Consider the following 15,169-nt stretch of genomic DNA (forward strand, 5'->3'; position numbering starts at 1 on the left):
GCTTTTGACAATGCTCGTGAGCAATTGCTGGTGGCTGCAGAACGTCGTAAAGAGCGTCATGATCAGGGGGTATGTGACACTACGCTGCAGATGGGCCAGTTGGTTTATCTTCGTGACCATAGCGCTAGGGGCCGCCACAAAATCCAGGACATCTGGGGCTCGGTTGTCTACCAGGTCCTGAGAGCTCCCTCTGGTGGTGAACCTGTCTATACTATCGCCCCAGTGGATGACTTGCAGAAAACCAGAATTGTGCACGGTAACCAGCTCAAAGCCCAGGTCGGGCCCAAACCCGTTCCGCTTTTCCCTCTGTCTTCCCCTCCAGGGACCTCCGAAGCTTCGGATGATTCTCTTGGGGGTGATCTATGGGTCCCGGCACCCCCGCACCCACTGTCTCTGTGGCCTCAGGATTGTCAGGATCCACAGGGCCCAATGAGGTGGCCTTAGTGGACAGCCTGCCAGTTCCTGAGACCCCTGCAGCATCTCCCTCTTCTCAGAGGCATCCATCAACCAGTGGTCCATCAGTTCCACATCGCACCCCTCGATTAACAGCTGGGCAACACTCAAATGTTTATCATCTTCCTCGGCCTGTGATTCATGAGGCCGACGGGGCCATTGGTACTTGGAGGGCCTGTGTCAAATACGCAGTCAGCAGTCTTCTGGCCTTGGTGCTAGCGTGTTGAGGGCTTTATCCATCGTCGGGGCGACAATGCAGAACTAGGGGGTAGAATGTGGCAGGACGGTCTCATCTTTGTCCCACCCCTCCTCCTTGCTCCATCCACATCAGGTGTGGATTGATGCACTGATTGATGGGCGGCGCTGCACGCTTTATTTATACTGTCCTGGCCACACCTGCGAACCCTTCCTCCTTTCCGGTTCTGCTCATCCTCCATGGTGGCTGTGCGTGGCAGAGCTGGTGCACGTGTTTGAGCCTTTGTGGCATGTCGGAGTGTGGTGGAGCCCGGTTTGGCGTGGCGGATCATCTTGGCACACGTTTCCTCTCAGGTATGCGCACCACTGTCCTCCTTCCCATCTAGTGTGCCGCAGGGCGCATCTGTGAAACGGTTCTCCTTTTTGTTGCTGTAGTGTGGCAGGTTGCTGGGTGTAGTTGTGCGTCCTCATGGTAAGTCGCCGTTGTCCGCCCTACTCTTTCCCTTCTAACCGCTGCTCGACCCCCGGCTAATTGTTAACATTCTATGCCAAAGTTTGGATCAGGCAGAAGCCGTGTAATAATTCTGCTACCTGGCCTGCTGTGACCCTGCGCCTGTGAGGTCCATTTCAACATTTATTCATCGCCACGGCTCCCTGGATGACGCTGCTGTTTTGTGTGGCTCCATTGTTTTGGCAGCTGTTTTGTTTTCATTTAACAAAGAATAATTTTGGTTGTTTTCTTTTATTTGGGTTTTTTCTAAATTGAGTTTGGGTCCAGCATACCCCTCACAGAGCTGTCATCAGAGCCCTAATGCTGGGCTCTCTGGGGACTGCTGCAGGGGTTATTGACTTGAGGAGAAGCTTGATTTATTAATTTGTTTATTGTTTAGTGTAAATTTGAGTTCTTTGTGTTTTTTCATCGTTTTTTGTTTAATTGTATTTGATGTAATTGGTTATTTTGGGGTCCTTTTTATAATATTTTGTGTGTGTGTGTGTGTGTGTGTGTGTGTGTGTGTGTGTGTGTGTGTGTGTGTGTGTGTGTGTGTGTGTGTGTGTGTGTGTGTGATACCAGCCAGACTGAGGCCATTTTAATTCTCCCTCTCTCCTTGTGGACAGGTGCTGGAGCTCAGAGCGGCGACCCACCCTGGTGGCGGGTTCTTTATTTCTCAGTTGCGTGGGTGTGCAGTGTCAAGGGTGATATTATTTTTGGTTTGTTTCTCCCTCCTCTTTGGTTTTAGGTCGCCGTGGCAAGCCCAGCTCTGTCCATCCCCTTTTATTGGCCCCGTGATTACTGTGAGATGGCTTGGTAAATTTTGAATTTAAGGAACCCGTTGTACAATAAAATGATTTCTATATTTTGAACACTGTCTCCTGCCCAGTGGTGATTCACGAACCTGTGTGATCTTATAGTCTCCTAGCAAAACAGTAACTACTTCCTGTGGCAAAATTCCCCAGGTGGCGGTGCAACACTCACCCTTAGCTACCACCTCGCCACATTAAGTTACCATTTTACCCATTGACTTTTTCCCTCCCCTGCCATTTTTCTTATTAAAGACTCTTTGATTCTTGCCTTATCTGTCTGGAATCAGATTGCCCTCCCTCCCCTGGTGTGCCACTGAACCCCTTTTCCCTTGTCCTCGAACAGTTTCTCCACTTTCTCATGCGTGATCTAAAAGTGCTCTCAGACATTCTTGATAATGGTGCACGATCTCAGACATTCTTGATCAGGTGCACGATTACTAGTTTTTCATACCAGACCTCAAATGTCACAGATGGTTACATGAGGGGTATATCTTTGGTCATTGTTTGCTTTTAAACAGCTCCTCCCTGTATAAAAAACAAAAAAACCACATGCAGCATACTTGTCACCAGCCATTCCAATAAAGATGAAATTAACCAAATATCACATTTGCTCTCTGAGGAAACAATTTTATCGAAATAACACAGACAATGAAATTAAAGATCAAAAACCATTTTATTGTGGTATATTTCACATCATATTATATAATTAGAAACAACCCATCAGTTGAAGTACTTCATTCAGCTGCCTCTTTTCCCTGTTAAAAAAGAACAAAAAAACAAACAAATAATACATATCCTAAATATGTATCTTCATACACATCATACTCTAAAAAGTTTTGTCAGTTAATTTTATGAAGCTTATTGAAATAATTGGTCAATTTCAATTATGTGAGTTTTGCATGACATACATGAAAAGTACTTTGAATTTCATTTTTTAATTTCATTTTCATTAAGCTTAAATTAATTATATATTGCATATTTACCTTGCCAGCGTCACGGCTCTTTGCTCTCAACTTGTTGACCTGGGACTCTGCGATGTCAGCACGCTCCTCAGCCTCCTCCAGCTCATGCTGGACCTTCCTGCACTTGGACAGATGAACATTGGCCTGCTCCTCCTGGAAATCAATAGATTGACATTTCTGATTGTCCTACAAAGGCCAAAGGTCTATTTTGTGTGAAAAAAATCTGCTACAGTATCATGTTTTCAGTTTAAAAAATAAATTGTCCTTACCGCCTCCTCGGCCTGCCTCTTGTAGGCCTTCACCTTGAGCTGCAACTTGTCAACCAGATCCTGCAGCCTGGCAACATTTTTCTTGTCCTCTTCAGTCTGTTCAAGTTAATTTTAAAGTATAGTTAATGTACACGTTATGTTATTCACAATAGGTTTGTTAAATTGATTTAAGTATATTAACTATCAAAGTGACTGTACCTGATAGGTGAGCTCCTTCACTCTCCTCTCATATTTGCGGACACCCTTAACAGCATCTGCTCCACGTCTCTGTTCAGCCTCAACCTCTGCTTCCAGCTCACGCACCTTCAAAGGACAATAAGACAATAAGTATCTATTTTCTTTCATGTCAAGTCTTGCTTCAGCTTTGAAATTATCAGCATGACTTTCTTACCCTAGACTCAAGTTTCTGGAGCTGCTTTTTGCCTCCCTTCATGGCCAGGTTCTCAGCCTCATCCAGGCGGTGCTGCAGGTCCTTAACAGCAACCTCTAGGTTCTTCTTCATCCTCTCCAGGTGAGCGCTAGTATCCTGCTCCTTCTTCAGCTCCTCAGCCATCATAGCAGCCTGGAGGAGACACCATTAAATGTTAATTGAAATTATATTGAGAAAACATTTTAGTAAAGAGGTAGGAACAAATGAAATTCAAACCTACATCAGTGATGGCCTTTTTGGCCTTCTCCTCTGCATTCCTTGCTTCCTGAACAGTATCATCCACTTCACCCTGGACCTGGACCAGGTCAGACTCAAGCTTCTTCTTGGTGTTCAGAAGGCTTGTGTTCTAAACGGTAAAAAGATGCAGGCACTTAGGGCAACACATTATTTCACATGTTAAATCATATCTGGAGATTAGATTTTCGAATTATTGAAAAAATGATTGGGATTGTTCACCTGAGAGTGCAGAAGTCCAACACGCTCACTGGCGTCCACCAACTCCTGCTCAGCAACTTTGCGGCTTCTCTCTGTCTGTTCCAGAGCAGCTCTGAGTTCCTCAATTTCAGCTACCATGAGACCGTTTCTGCGATCCACCATAGCAGCTTGTTCCTTGAAGTCATCCTGAGCTCTGACAGCATCATCAAGGTGCAGTTGTGAATCCTAGTGAAAAAATATCAGGAAAATATTCACATGGATGCCAAAATGTAGCTTCACTGACCATAGTCTGTGTAAAAACTCTGTGTCTTACCTTCAGTTGTGCCTGGACATTCCTCAGCTGCTTCTGTGACTCAGCAGCCTGGCGATTGGCATGGCTCAGCTGAATCTCCATCTCATTGAGGTCTCCCTCCATCTTCTTCTTAATTCTCAGGGCATCGTTCCTGCTCCTGACCTCAGAATCCAGAGTGCTCTGCATGGAGTCAATCACCCTCTGGCTGTTCCTCTTGATCTGCTCCATCTCCTCATCTTTCTCTGCCAGCTTTCTGTCCACCTCACCCTTAATCTGGTTGAGCTCCAGCTGGACACGCAGGATCTTGGACTCTTCGTGTTCCAGAGTTCCCTATAAAAAATTATATATTAATGTCTGCTTTCAAACTTTTTGTAGTATATTTGTTCATGACTTAGATTCAGAAGACCTCCTCAGAGAAATTTTTACCTCAGCCTCTTCAAGAGCTGTCTGGATCTCAGCCTTCTCCGTCTCCACTTGTTTCTTGGACTTCTCCAGCTCATGGATGCTCTTGCCAGTCTCACCAATCTGTTCAGTCAGATCTGAGATCTCCTCTACAGAGAGATACATAAAATAAATAAAATATCAAATATCTGAACTTTATTATGATATAGAGTTTGTACAGAGAGTATTCAGACACCCTTAAATTTTTCACATTAATTTGAAAATATCACATGGCCATAAATATTCAGACCATTTGCTGTGACATTCGTATATTTAACTCTGGTGCGGTCATTTATTCTGATCATCCTTGAGATGGTTCTATACCTTTATTGGAGTCCAACTGTGTTTAAGTAAATTAATTGGACTTGATTAGGAAAGGCACACACCTGTCTATACCACACCATACAGGTCACAGTGCATGTCAAAGCAAATGAGAATCATGAGGCAAAAGGTACTGCCCGAAGAGCCCAAAGAAAAATTGTTGCAAGGCACGGATCAGGCCAAGGTTACAACATTGTTTCTGCTGTACTGTGAGCTCAATGGCCTCCATAATCCTTAAATGGAAGACATTTGGGACAACCAGAAATCGTCCTAGAGATGGCCGTCTGGCCAAACTGAGCATTTGGAGAAGACAGCCTTCAAGTCAATAACCAAATGACCAAATTCAATCCAAAAGGAAGGAGCCCATTGATGATTTCTTCCGACAAAACACGTAAACGTTGTGGTTTGTTGCAGACATGGGAATCCCCCTGCCTCGATCGACGTCTCAGTGTCAAGATTCAAACTAATGAGCCACTGGTTTATCAGAGCAAGGTCAGCGTACCGCAATATCAGCCTATGAAAAGTTTCTGGGTTTATAAGCTTTCGTTTTTTGTTTCACAGACGGGAAAGATACAAACAAGAAGCATTCTGTCTCTCTTCATTTCAAGTTGCAGTCAAGTTGTCTATCCCTGTGCTTGCACTCACATATGCTGTGCGTCTTCCAGCAACACTGGGCCCTGACCCCTGCCCCCTGAGACCTGCGTGATGTTTCGGTGCTGCGGGGAAAGCTGTGTGTGACTTTTCCAAACCTTTAACACTATTGTTAACTTATATTTCACGAAACTGCCACAAACCACAACATTTATGTGTTTCACTGGAATAAATCATCAATGGGCTCCTTCCTTTTGGATTGAATTTGGTAATTGACTTGCTGAGTGTATTTGCCTAAACACAGCCTGGGATGATTTTACACAGGAATTTTACTTTAAATCCAAGAAGAATGTGTGGCGAAAAACCAGGAACCTCTCATCACCTGCCCATTGCAATCCCAACAGTGAACCATGGTGGTGGCAGCCTCATGCTGTGAGGGTGTCTCAGCTGCAGGGACAGCAATGGTTGCAGTTGAAGGTAAGATGAATGCGGCCTAGTACAAAGTTATCCTGGAAGAAAAATTTTTCCAGAGTGCTCAGGACCTCAGACAGGGCCGAAGGATCACCTTCCCACAAGATAATGACCCAAAAATCAAACAGCTAAAATTACAAAGGAGTGGCTTAGGAATAACTCCAGCCGGAGCCCTGACTTATACCCAGTTGAGCATCTCTGGAGAGACCTGAAAATATCTGTCCATTACCTTCCAACCTGACAGAACTTGAGAGGACCTGCAAGGAGGAATGGCAGAGGATCCCTAAATCGTGGTGTAAAAAAAAATGTTTCATTCCCAACAACACTTACGGCTGTAATAGCTCAAAAGGGTGCTTCTACTCAATACTGACAAAATAAATTGTCATGGGGAGAATCAATATTTTCTCTTGGGGCAACATCGGGACGTCTTTCATTTTAATCCCTTTTAATTCGGGACGTTTTCGGTACGGTGGTGAAAAAAGTTTGTTTTAACCCCTGTTTTACTCTTGGTATATATGTGTTCAATGCAATGTAAGAAATAAACATGTAACTATAACTGTTACTCACGTTGCAGGTTCTTGTTTTCACGCTTCATGGTTTCAAGATGATCCAGGGTTTCCTCATAAGAGTTCTTCATCTTGAACAGCTCAGTGCTGAGAGAACGAGCCTCCTTCTGTGCTCCCTCAAGCTCTGCCTGACCTTCCTCGTACTTCTGTTTCCACTCTGCCAAAACCTAAATAGCAAAATACAGTTCAGTTGTTAATGTAGAAATGTTGAGAGAAATAAATATATCTATTTCATTGATTGTGTGGCAACATAAAGTAAACAATGCTACCTTGTCAAAGTTCCTCTGCTTCTTGTCCAGGTTGGCAGCCAGTGCATTGGCCCTCTCCACATCAATCATGAGGTCCTCCACCTCACTCTGGAGCCTCTGTTTGGTTTTCTCAAGAGAGGCACACTTGGAATTCACTGCCTCAATCTGCTCCTCAGCCTCCTGAAGGCGCTGGGCCAACTTTTTCCTGTTTGAAGAGGTAAGATTAGTCTTCCAGTGAAAACTATGAAGTTACATGCACTTTTTCCATATAATTCTGCATAATATACATGAAATACAATATTATTACAGATTTTTTTCAACAGAAATGATCAAATGAAAGCAGTGCTTTTCATCTCAACTGTCATTATATCATATATCATATTTTTGGATGCATTTGATAAATACAAGAACTGTATTGATCCAAGCAATGCAGTTGTCAGTTGAGTTATGCTGACAGGCTACACTTCTGATCTGGCCATTTAATTGTTTGAATGTTACTCACTTGGCTTCCTCCAGCTCCTCAGTGCGCTGGATAGCATCAGTTTCATACTTAGATCTCCACTGAGCCACCTCACTGTTGGCCTTGGACATTCCACGCTGCAGCTCAGCCTTGGCCTCCTGCTCCTCCTCAAACTGCTCCCTCAGCAGATCACAGTCATGACGGGCTGATTGCAGTCCATGGGCAAGAGCATTCTTCGCCTGATGAAAGTAATATGATTGAATACAACAATTTCCCCAACCCCAACCTCATAACACCAGTACACACTTAACAGTTTCTTACCTTAACTTCCTCTTCAATCTGTCTTTTCAGCTCCTCAATCTGCTGTGTGAAGGCCTGTTTTCCTCTGGTCAGCTGGGAGACAAGAGCTTCTTTCTCTTCAATTTGACGGCTGAACTCACCTTGTGTGAAAGATTTCATTATAAACTGTATTAGTTTGTGTTACGTCTCTCAATAACATACACAACCGATCATTCACTGATAACATGTAGATACCATTTTCTGTCAGGAGACGTGCTTTCTGTGCACTTGTGTCATTGATTTGACGAACATTTTCATCATTCTTGGTCTTCAGTTCGCTAAGTTGGTCCTCAAGAGTACGGCACATCTTTTCAAGATTTCCCTAATGAGGAAAGGTGAGATTAAATCAGTGATCACATATTATTCATAATATGTATTACCTTATCTACTATATTAATTTTAGAATTAAAATAGCATATTGTGTACCTTTGCTTTAGCTACAGCCTCCATGTTGCTTGAGAGGTCATCAATCTCCATCTTGTATTCACTCTTTTCCTTCTCAAGCTTCTGCTTGACACGCTGGAGGTTGTCAATTTGTTCTCCCAGTTCAGCAACGCTGTCAGCCTGCTTCTTGCGAAGAGCAGCAGCAGTGGCTTCATGCTGCAGAGTGGACTCCTCAAGGTCACGACGGAGCTTCTGGAACTCAGCTTCACGCTTCTTGTTCATCTCAATCTGAGAAGCAGTGGCACCACCGGCCTCCTCCAGCCTCTCACTGATCTCCTCAAGTTCCCTGGAGAGGTCAGCTCTCTGCTTCTCAACCTTGGCACGAGCAGCACGCTCAGCCTCAATCTCCTCCTCCAGTTCCTCAATACGAGCCTGTTTCATGTAGATGGTATGTCTTTTAGTAAACTTTCACTTTTAATTCACAAAAATAAATGTATATACCAATGTTAAATAAACATGTCACCTGAAGCTCCTTGATCTTCTTCTGAAGCTGAGCGCCCATTGACTGCTCATCTTCAATCTTGCTAAGGAGCTGACTGATTTCAAAGTCCTTCCTGTGAAAATTATAGAAAAGAGCTCATGCATTTGACAGTTTTTTTTTCTTGAAGAAGAAGAATGGCTGTTGTAGAAATTCAAAAAACTGTTACTTTTTAATTTTCTCATCAGACTGCTGCTTGTCATTCTCAAGATCCATGATGGATTCCTGGGCCAGTTTCAGATCACCCTCGAGCTTCCTCTTGGCTCTCTCAAGGTCCATGCGCAGCTTCTTCTCTTGCTCCAGAGAACCCTCAAGCTGAACATTAACATGAGTTTTTAATGATCACATTAAAGAAGAGTCTTGCTTTGTCAACCCAAGTGTCTTTGTAAACTTACATCATCCACTTGCTGCTCCAGCTTGGTCTTGGCCTTGGTCAGAGTGTTGACTTTGTCTTCCTCAGCCTGCAGGTCATCAAGAGTCTGCTGATGAGCCTCCTGAAGGGCTTTCTTTTCCTTGGTCAGCTTAGCAATGCTCTCATCCTGAGAGGCCATCTCCTCAGTCAGGTTCTTCACCTAGTGTCCAAGAAAGATTTTGTCATTAAACACAAGTCCTTACAATCTTACTTGATCAGCTGGATAGATAATTATTTACGAACCTTGTTCTCAGTGGCATGTTTCTCTTTCTCCACTTTGGCCAAGGTAAGCTCCAGATCATCAATGTCCTTCTTGAGCTCAGAGCATTCATCCTCCAGCTTTCTCTTCTTGGCAGTGAGCTCAGCATTGATTTCCTCTTCATCCTCCAGTCTCTCAGTTGTCTCTTTAAGTTTGGCTTCCATCTGAATCTTACTTTTGATGAGTCCCTCACACCTCTCTTCAGCATCTGACAGATTCTCTGATTCCTAGTTGAGTGTATTCAAAATGGATGTTAGTACATCAACATTGGAACATATGAAACAACAACAAGTGTCTTTTGGTGTGTACTTACTGATGCTACTTGCAGCTGCAGATCATTCTTCTCCTGCAGAAGGGACACCATCTTCTCCTCTAGTTCCTTCTTTTTGGCCAGGGCAGTAGCCAAGTCAGTCTTCATCTTATCATAGTTCTCCTTCATATTTGCCAGCTCCTTCTCAGTTTCAGCACTCTTCAGTAGAGGCTTGATCTTGTAGTACACCTTCATCCATGGCCAATGTTTCACATTCATGAATGAGCGGACGTTGTACTGGATGGTATATATGGCTTCCCTGTGCACAAGAAGTGGCTGTTATGAAAAAAATGTTTTTGTCATTTTATATAGTATCATTTAGAATGAGCTGTTTTAAACATGCCTCCTCTCCGTCATCTTGACAAACTCCTTTCTCATGACGTAACCACGGCACAAAGCTTGAGTCATGGTGACCAGAGCTGCCAGTTTTTCATCCCTCATCTCCTCAAGAACTCCCAGTAGACCAGCCTTGAAGAACACCTGAACAAACAAATGATAAAAATGAATGTAGCATAAACTCAGAAAGTGAATACTTCAACAAGTTCTTTGGTAACAAATGCACTACAGTAATGTAAACATTTACTACATATTCTGCTTTATTAAAACATATATTACATTTTTATTTATTAGAAAAATGCTGCTTACTTTGGTGTGTCCGAATTTGTACTCATCATGGTTAACATCAATTGACCCAAGCAGCTTCTCTGAAGCCTTCTTGTTGTCAATGAACTGTCCATCAGGGATTACACTGGCATTCAGCACCTTGTACCTTTTTATGACATAGTTAATGATCAGTGTAAGTATTTTCTTTTAATAATCGGCATCAAAATTCTATTAAAATATCAATTAATACCTCTGCTTGAAGTCAGCATAGAGGATTCTGCTGGGGAAACCTTTCCTGCAGATTCTGATACCCTCCAGCACACCGTTACACCTGAGCTGGTGGATGACCAGGAAGTTCTCCATCAGACCTATAGAAAGACAATTCTTAATGATTTCTTTGAATAAATAGTATTTTTTAGGGCAGCACAAAATTAAGAAAACCATACAAGCATATCAAAATAACTTCTTGAAGAATATGATGATAGTGTTCTCTATGCACCTGGAGTCTTTGACTCATTGGGAATCAGGCAGCGCACAAAGTGAGGATGGGTGCTCCTCAAGTTAGTCATCAGCTTCCCCAAGTTCTCCTGTAAGTTTAAAATGGAAATTACTATCATACAAAACACAATTATGAGTTTGAGTAAAACTTGAGTTTTAAGTTGTGTTTGCCCTTACCCTAAACTGTGAAGACACAGTCTGCATAGAACCACCCTTCTTCTTACCTCCCTTCTTTCCAACCTCTGTTGAAATGTTTTATTAGAACAAACCAAAACATATCCATGAGCATTACATGAACCCATACTGCAATACAGAATGACCTTTAAATGCATTTTACTCTACTGTAGTTAGCATCTTACCCTCAACAACAGGAGGATACAGAAGTGACAGCAGTTTCACTGAGGATTTCATGTACAGCTGAATAACAGAGTCATTCAGTGGATCCTTGTTCTTGTCCAGCCAGCCACCGATGTTGTAGTCCACAGTACCAGCATAGTGCACCAGGGAGAAGTGGGCCTCAACCTTGCCCTTAGCAGGCTTTGGCTTCTCAAATGCTTTGTTTTTGCCAAGATGCTGGTCATACAACTTGTTCTTAAAGGATGTGTCTGTGGCCTTGGGGAACATGCACTCCTCTTCAAGGATGGAGAAGATGCCCATGGGCTTGAGAAGAATAGAAGTAATATGTCATTAAGTGATGCATAAAGTCAAACTAAGAATAATTACACATGATCACCTTATTACCTTTTCAATCAGCTCAATGCAGGCAGCCAAGTCCATGCCAAAGTCAATGAAATCCCAGATAATACCCTCCTTCTTGTACTCCTCTTGCTCCAGGACAAACATGGTGTGGTTGAAAAACTGTTGCAGTTTCTCATTGGTGAAGTTGATGCACAGCTGCTCCAAGGTGTTGAACTGTGAGGGGACAAGCAGCTTAATATCTTATAGGCAACTATAATGTTTCCTTAATGAAAAGTATTTTCTACTGAATTGTTGGAAATTAAGCTTACATCAAAGATTTCAAAGCCAGCGATATCCAGGACACCAATGTAGTACTGCCTCGCCTGTTTGGTGTCCAACATCTGGTTGATACGGACGACCATCCACAAGAACATCCTCTCATAGATAGACTTTGCCAGGGCAGTCACTGAGTTGTTCACCTGAATAAAACCAAGTATGTGGTTTCATTAATGGATTACCGCTATAAATACTTATTCTAATGAGATAAATGAAAAAAGATTAAAAAATAATTGTATCTAAGGTCCTTGACTTATTTTACATTATGTATTTCAAATCCAATTGGTGAAACTCACTGATATTAATGAATGAAGTGAACCCTGCCATTGCATTTTTTTATATCAAAAATAGGATATTGGATATTGATGTTTCATGCATACCTGAGGTACAGTCTGCCCCTTGGTCACATACTCATTTCCGACCTTCACTCTGGGATAGCACATAGCCTTCAGCATGTCAGCAGAATTCAGACCGAGCAAATAAGCAACCTTGTCAGCATCTGAAAATAATTCAGTGATTTTCATTATGATATGAACAGCAAGAACTGTTATTAAGAACTACGTATATTACTGTTGTTTCCAAGCTATTCACTTTGAGTTAACATTAAATACTCACCCTCTGTGCCATCAGGCTCAGCCTGCTCCTCACGCTGCTTCTGCTTGAACTTCATGTTACCATGGTGAAGCACAGCACCAGTCATCTTGTAGATGCTCATCTTCTCTTCATTAGTGAAGCCCAGGATGTCAATAGCATTCTGAGTTCAAAGGAGATGTCCACACAAAATGTAATTACTTCAAAAAATTAAAAGAGTTGTTCCGATCTTGCATTTTATGCAACACTTTTTTTAAACGTCTTGAAGTAAATATCACTCACGTCAGTGGCCTCCAGCTCAACTTTGTCATCAATGCTGGCCACAGTGATCTGACCCATGCTGCACATGGGGAAGTCATAGGGGTTGGTTGTGATGAGTGCCAAGTCTGGAGGTCATAAAAGATCCAAAACATCAATACATGTGTTTCATAGAAAAACTTCAAGTACTTTAACATTGTGCAACATCTCAGTCCGCTTACCCAGCAGCTCAGGTTTGTGGGCTGTCATCATCTGGTAGAAGATGTGGTAGCCTCTTTCATCAGGAAGCTGGAATGTCACTCTAGACTTCTCCAGCAGATCTATGAATATTGTTCATAGGTTACAGCCTAGTTAATTCTCATTTCCAGTTGCTTGTATACACAATGAGTATTATTACTTACATGTCTCAATATCAGCACTAGCCAGTTTGCCAGTTGTGCCGAAATGGATTCGGATAAATTTACCCTGTTTGGGAACAAAGGGATTTTTAATGTCCTTCCATATTGATTACTTGTAATAAGACCTGTCATGTGTAGAAATATTTCCATACTTACAAAACGAGAAGAGTTGTCATTCCTCACAGTTTTGGCGTTACCATAGGCCTCCAACAGGGGATTGGCTGCAATAATCTGATCCTCCAGGGACCCCTATAATCCAGGATTAGAACTGCTATCAGAAAATGACTTTTGAAAGATCTCTGAATTTTAATCATCATACAATAACATACCTTTGATGTGTCCCTCTTCTTGTCTCCCCCAACTGAGATTGTTGCAAAGTACTGGATGACACGCTTGGTGTTCACAGTCTTTCCAGCACCAGATTCTCCACTAGGTATAGACACAGACTTATAAGAATTTGGTAAAGACATTTGACACATTAAACCAACTCAACAAATGTAACACTTACGTGATCAAGACAGACTGGTTCTCCCTATCTGTTATATTAAAATAAAAATAATTAACAATTTTTTACTACAACCGAAACCTCATAAACTGATGAATTCTACATGGTTATGATAATGACTTACCAGTAAGCATGAACTGATAAGCGTTGTCAGAGACAGAGAAGATGTGGGGTGGAGCTTCCATACGCTTCTTGCCTCTATAGGCACTTACACATTCAGAATCGTACACTGGGAGCCACTTGTAGGGGTTCACAGTAGCACAGAACAACCCAGAGTAGGTCTGAAAGTGATCATAGATAATAAACAGTTAACTTTATCTTCCCTACATACCAATATAGCATGTTTTTAATAGTTATATTTTCTTATTGGGCAGATTGTCTTACGTAGATCATCCATGCTGCATAACGCTCTTTGAGGTTATACAGCACAGAGGCTTCATTGAGATGGGTCATCATGGCCATGTCCTCAATCTTGTCATACTTAGGAGGGTTCATTGGAGAGACATCAGCTTCTTTAACTGTCTTCTCCTGTAATTGAACATTTGTCACAATGAGAACTGATCATAATTAATTCCCAGTTGACTCTATGACTTTATGATACCAACCTCCTGCGTGGTCAAGACTTTGACGGTGACTTTGTCACCGTCTTTCTTGATGATCGTTCCCTTCAAGTACAGCTCCTTGACATCAGTCACGTAGCAGGCACTCTTGGCATCAAATGGTGCAGATTGTGCCTCAATTCTCTCCCTCTCTGGCTTACGGAGATAAATGGCAGCTTTGCCATAAGTGGCCATCTCCGCGTCTGTGCTCATGGTGGCAGCTGATGTCTGTTAGATAATTATAAAGAAACCACATTCTAAGACAAACTTTTGACGTCCATGTAATTAAACAGCACTTTAATCCAAAATTCTGCTTCAAAGAAAACATATCGCCACTGAAATCATGTCTGTGGATAGTTAGAAGTGGGCTTCGGCATCACTCAAAGTCCTTTTCAGACTTAGTTGTTATTAATAAATAATAACATTGTTTAGTTTTGTCTAAATGTTTTAATGAATACCTGCAGAACATTAATATTTGAAAAATATTAAATGTTTTTAAAGAAAGGTTTACATATTTAAAGGTTTTCCTTACCTTGACCCCCCTCTGTTAGCAGTATTCACCAATCCTGTTTAAAACAGTTTTTGTTGTTGACTACTGTATGTTCAAAATCAAGATTCACTCACATTTATTTCTTAAATTTAGAGTACAAGTAAATGGTATCAACCTTAAGGGAACATAGTCTTACCACAAGCAGGAACAGGTCTTCAGTGTAACACAGTGTGTCCACAAGTAGCCCTTATATTGAATCAGGTTATGATGACACTGCTAAGTTAATTATGGTATACATACCAAATGTGGTATGGCACACATGCAGACATAAAACATATGTTGTAAGTACATATCATATGATGTTTCAGGTTTCAGTTTGTAAAGCCAGGTTTACTGACAGGAGGTATACTTGTAGTTTTGTATGTAGCCATCAGTTTTTCTATTTTCCTAACCTGTTTCTTTAATTGACCTTAACCTGATAAGGACCCAACTCTATGTTTAGAATCTAGACATCCACTCTAACTTACAATATCAA

At 42.0% G+C, this 15,169-nt stretch overlaps 1 protein-coding gene across 1 annotated transcript; it reads right to left on the reverse strand.

Moving 5' to 3' along the window:
* Positions 1–2,604: 2,604 nt before the first annotated feature.
* On the reverse strand, positions 2,605–14,869 carry LOC310949707 (myosin heavy chain, fast skeletal muscle-like). Its single transcript, XM_083917220.1, has 41 exons — positions 14,831–14,869; positions 14,677–14,710; positions 14,151–14,372; positions 13,930–14,073; positions 13,670–13,826; positions 13,549–13,576; positions 13,370–13,469; positions 13,197–13,289; positions 13,044–13,107; positions 12,864–12,962; positions 12,667–12,770; positions 12,409–12,547; positions 12,174–12,292; positions 11,787–11,936; positions 11,521–11,691; positions 11,139–11,439; positions 10,957–11,021; positions 10,781–10,868; positions 10,532–10,649; positions 10,324–10,447; positions 10,022–10,158; positions 9,682–9,937; positions 9,353–9,595; positions 9,093–9,269; positions 8,867–9,012; positions 8,683–8,773; positions 8,202–8,591; positions 7,971–8,097; positions 7,758–7,876; positions 7,479–7,675; positions 6,998–7,181; positions 6,730–6,895; positions 4,765–4,889; positions 4,360–4,668; positions 4,068–4,271; positions 3,832–3,957; positions 3,573–3,743; positions 3,380–3,484; positions 3,182–3,277; positions 2,934–3,065; positions 2,605–2,705 (listed from the first exon to the last, which is right to left on the reverse strand). Exons 3-41 carry the CDS (start codon positions 14,355–14,357, stop codon positions 2,685–2,687), a joined length of 5,793 nt encoding a protein of 1,930 aa, XP_083773346.1. The 5' UTR covers positions 14,358–14,372; positions 14,677–14,710; positions 14,831–14,869; the 3' UTR covers positions 2,605–2,684.
* Positions 14,870–15,169: the final 300 nt, after the last annotated feature.

This window comes from Echiichthys vipera, assembly GCF_963691815.1.
Source record: "Echiichthys vipera genome assembly, chromosome: 7".
Taxonomy (NCBI): Eukaryota; Metazoa; Chordata; class Actinopteri; order Perciformes; family Trachinidae; genus Echiichthys; species Echiichthys vipera.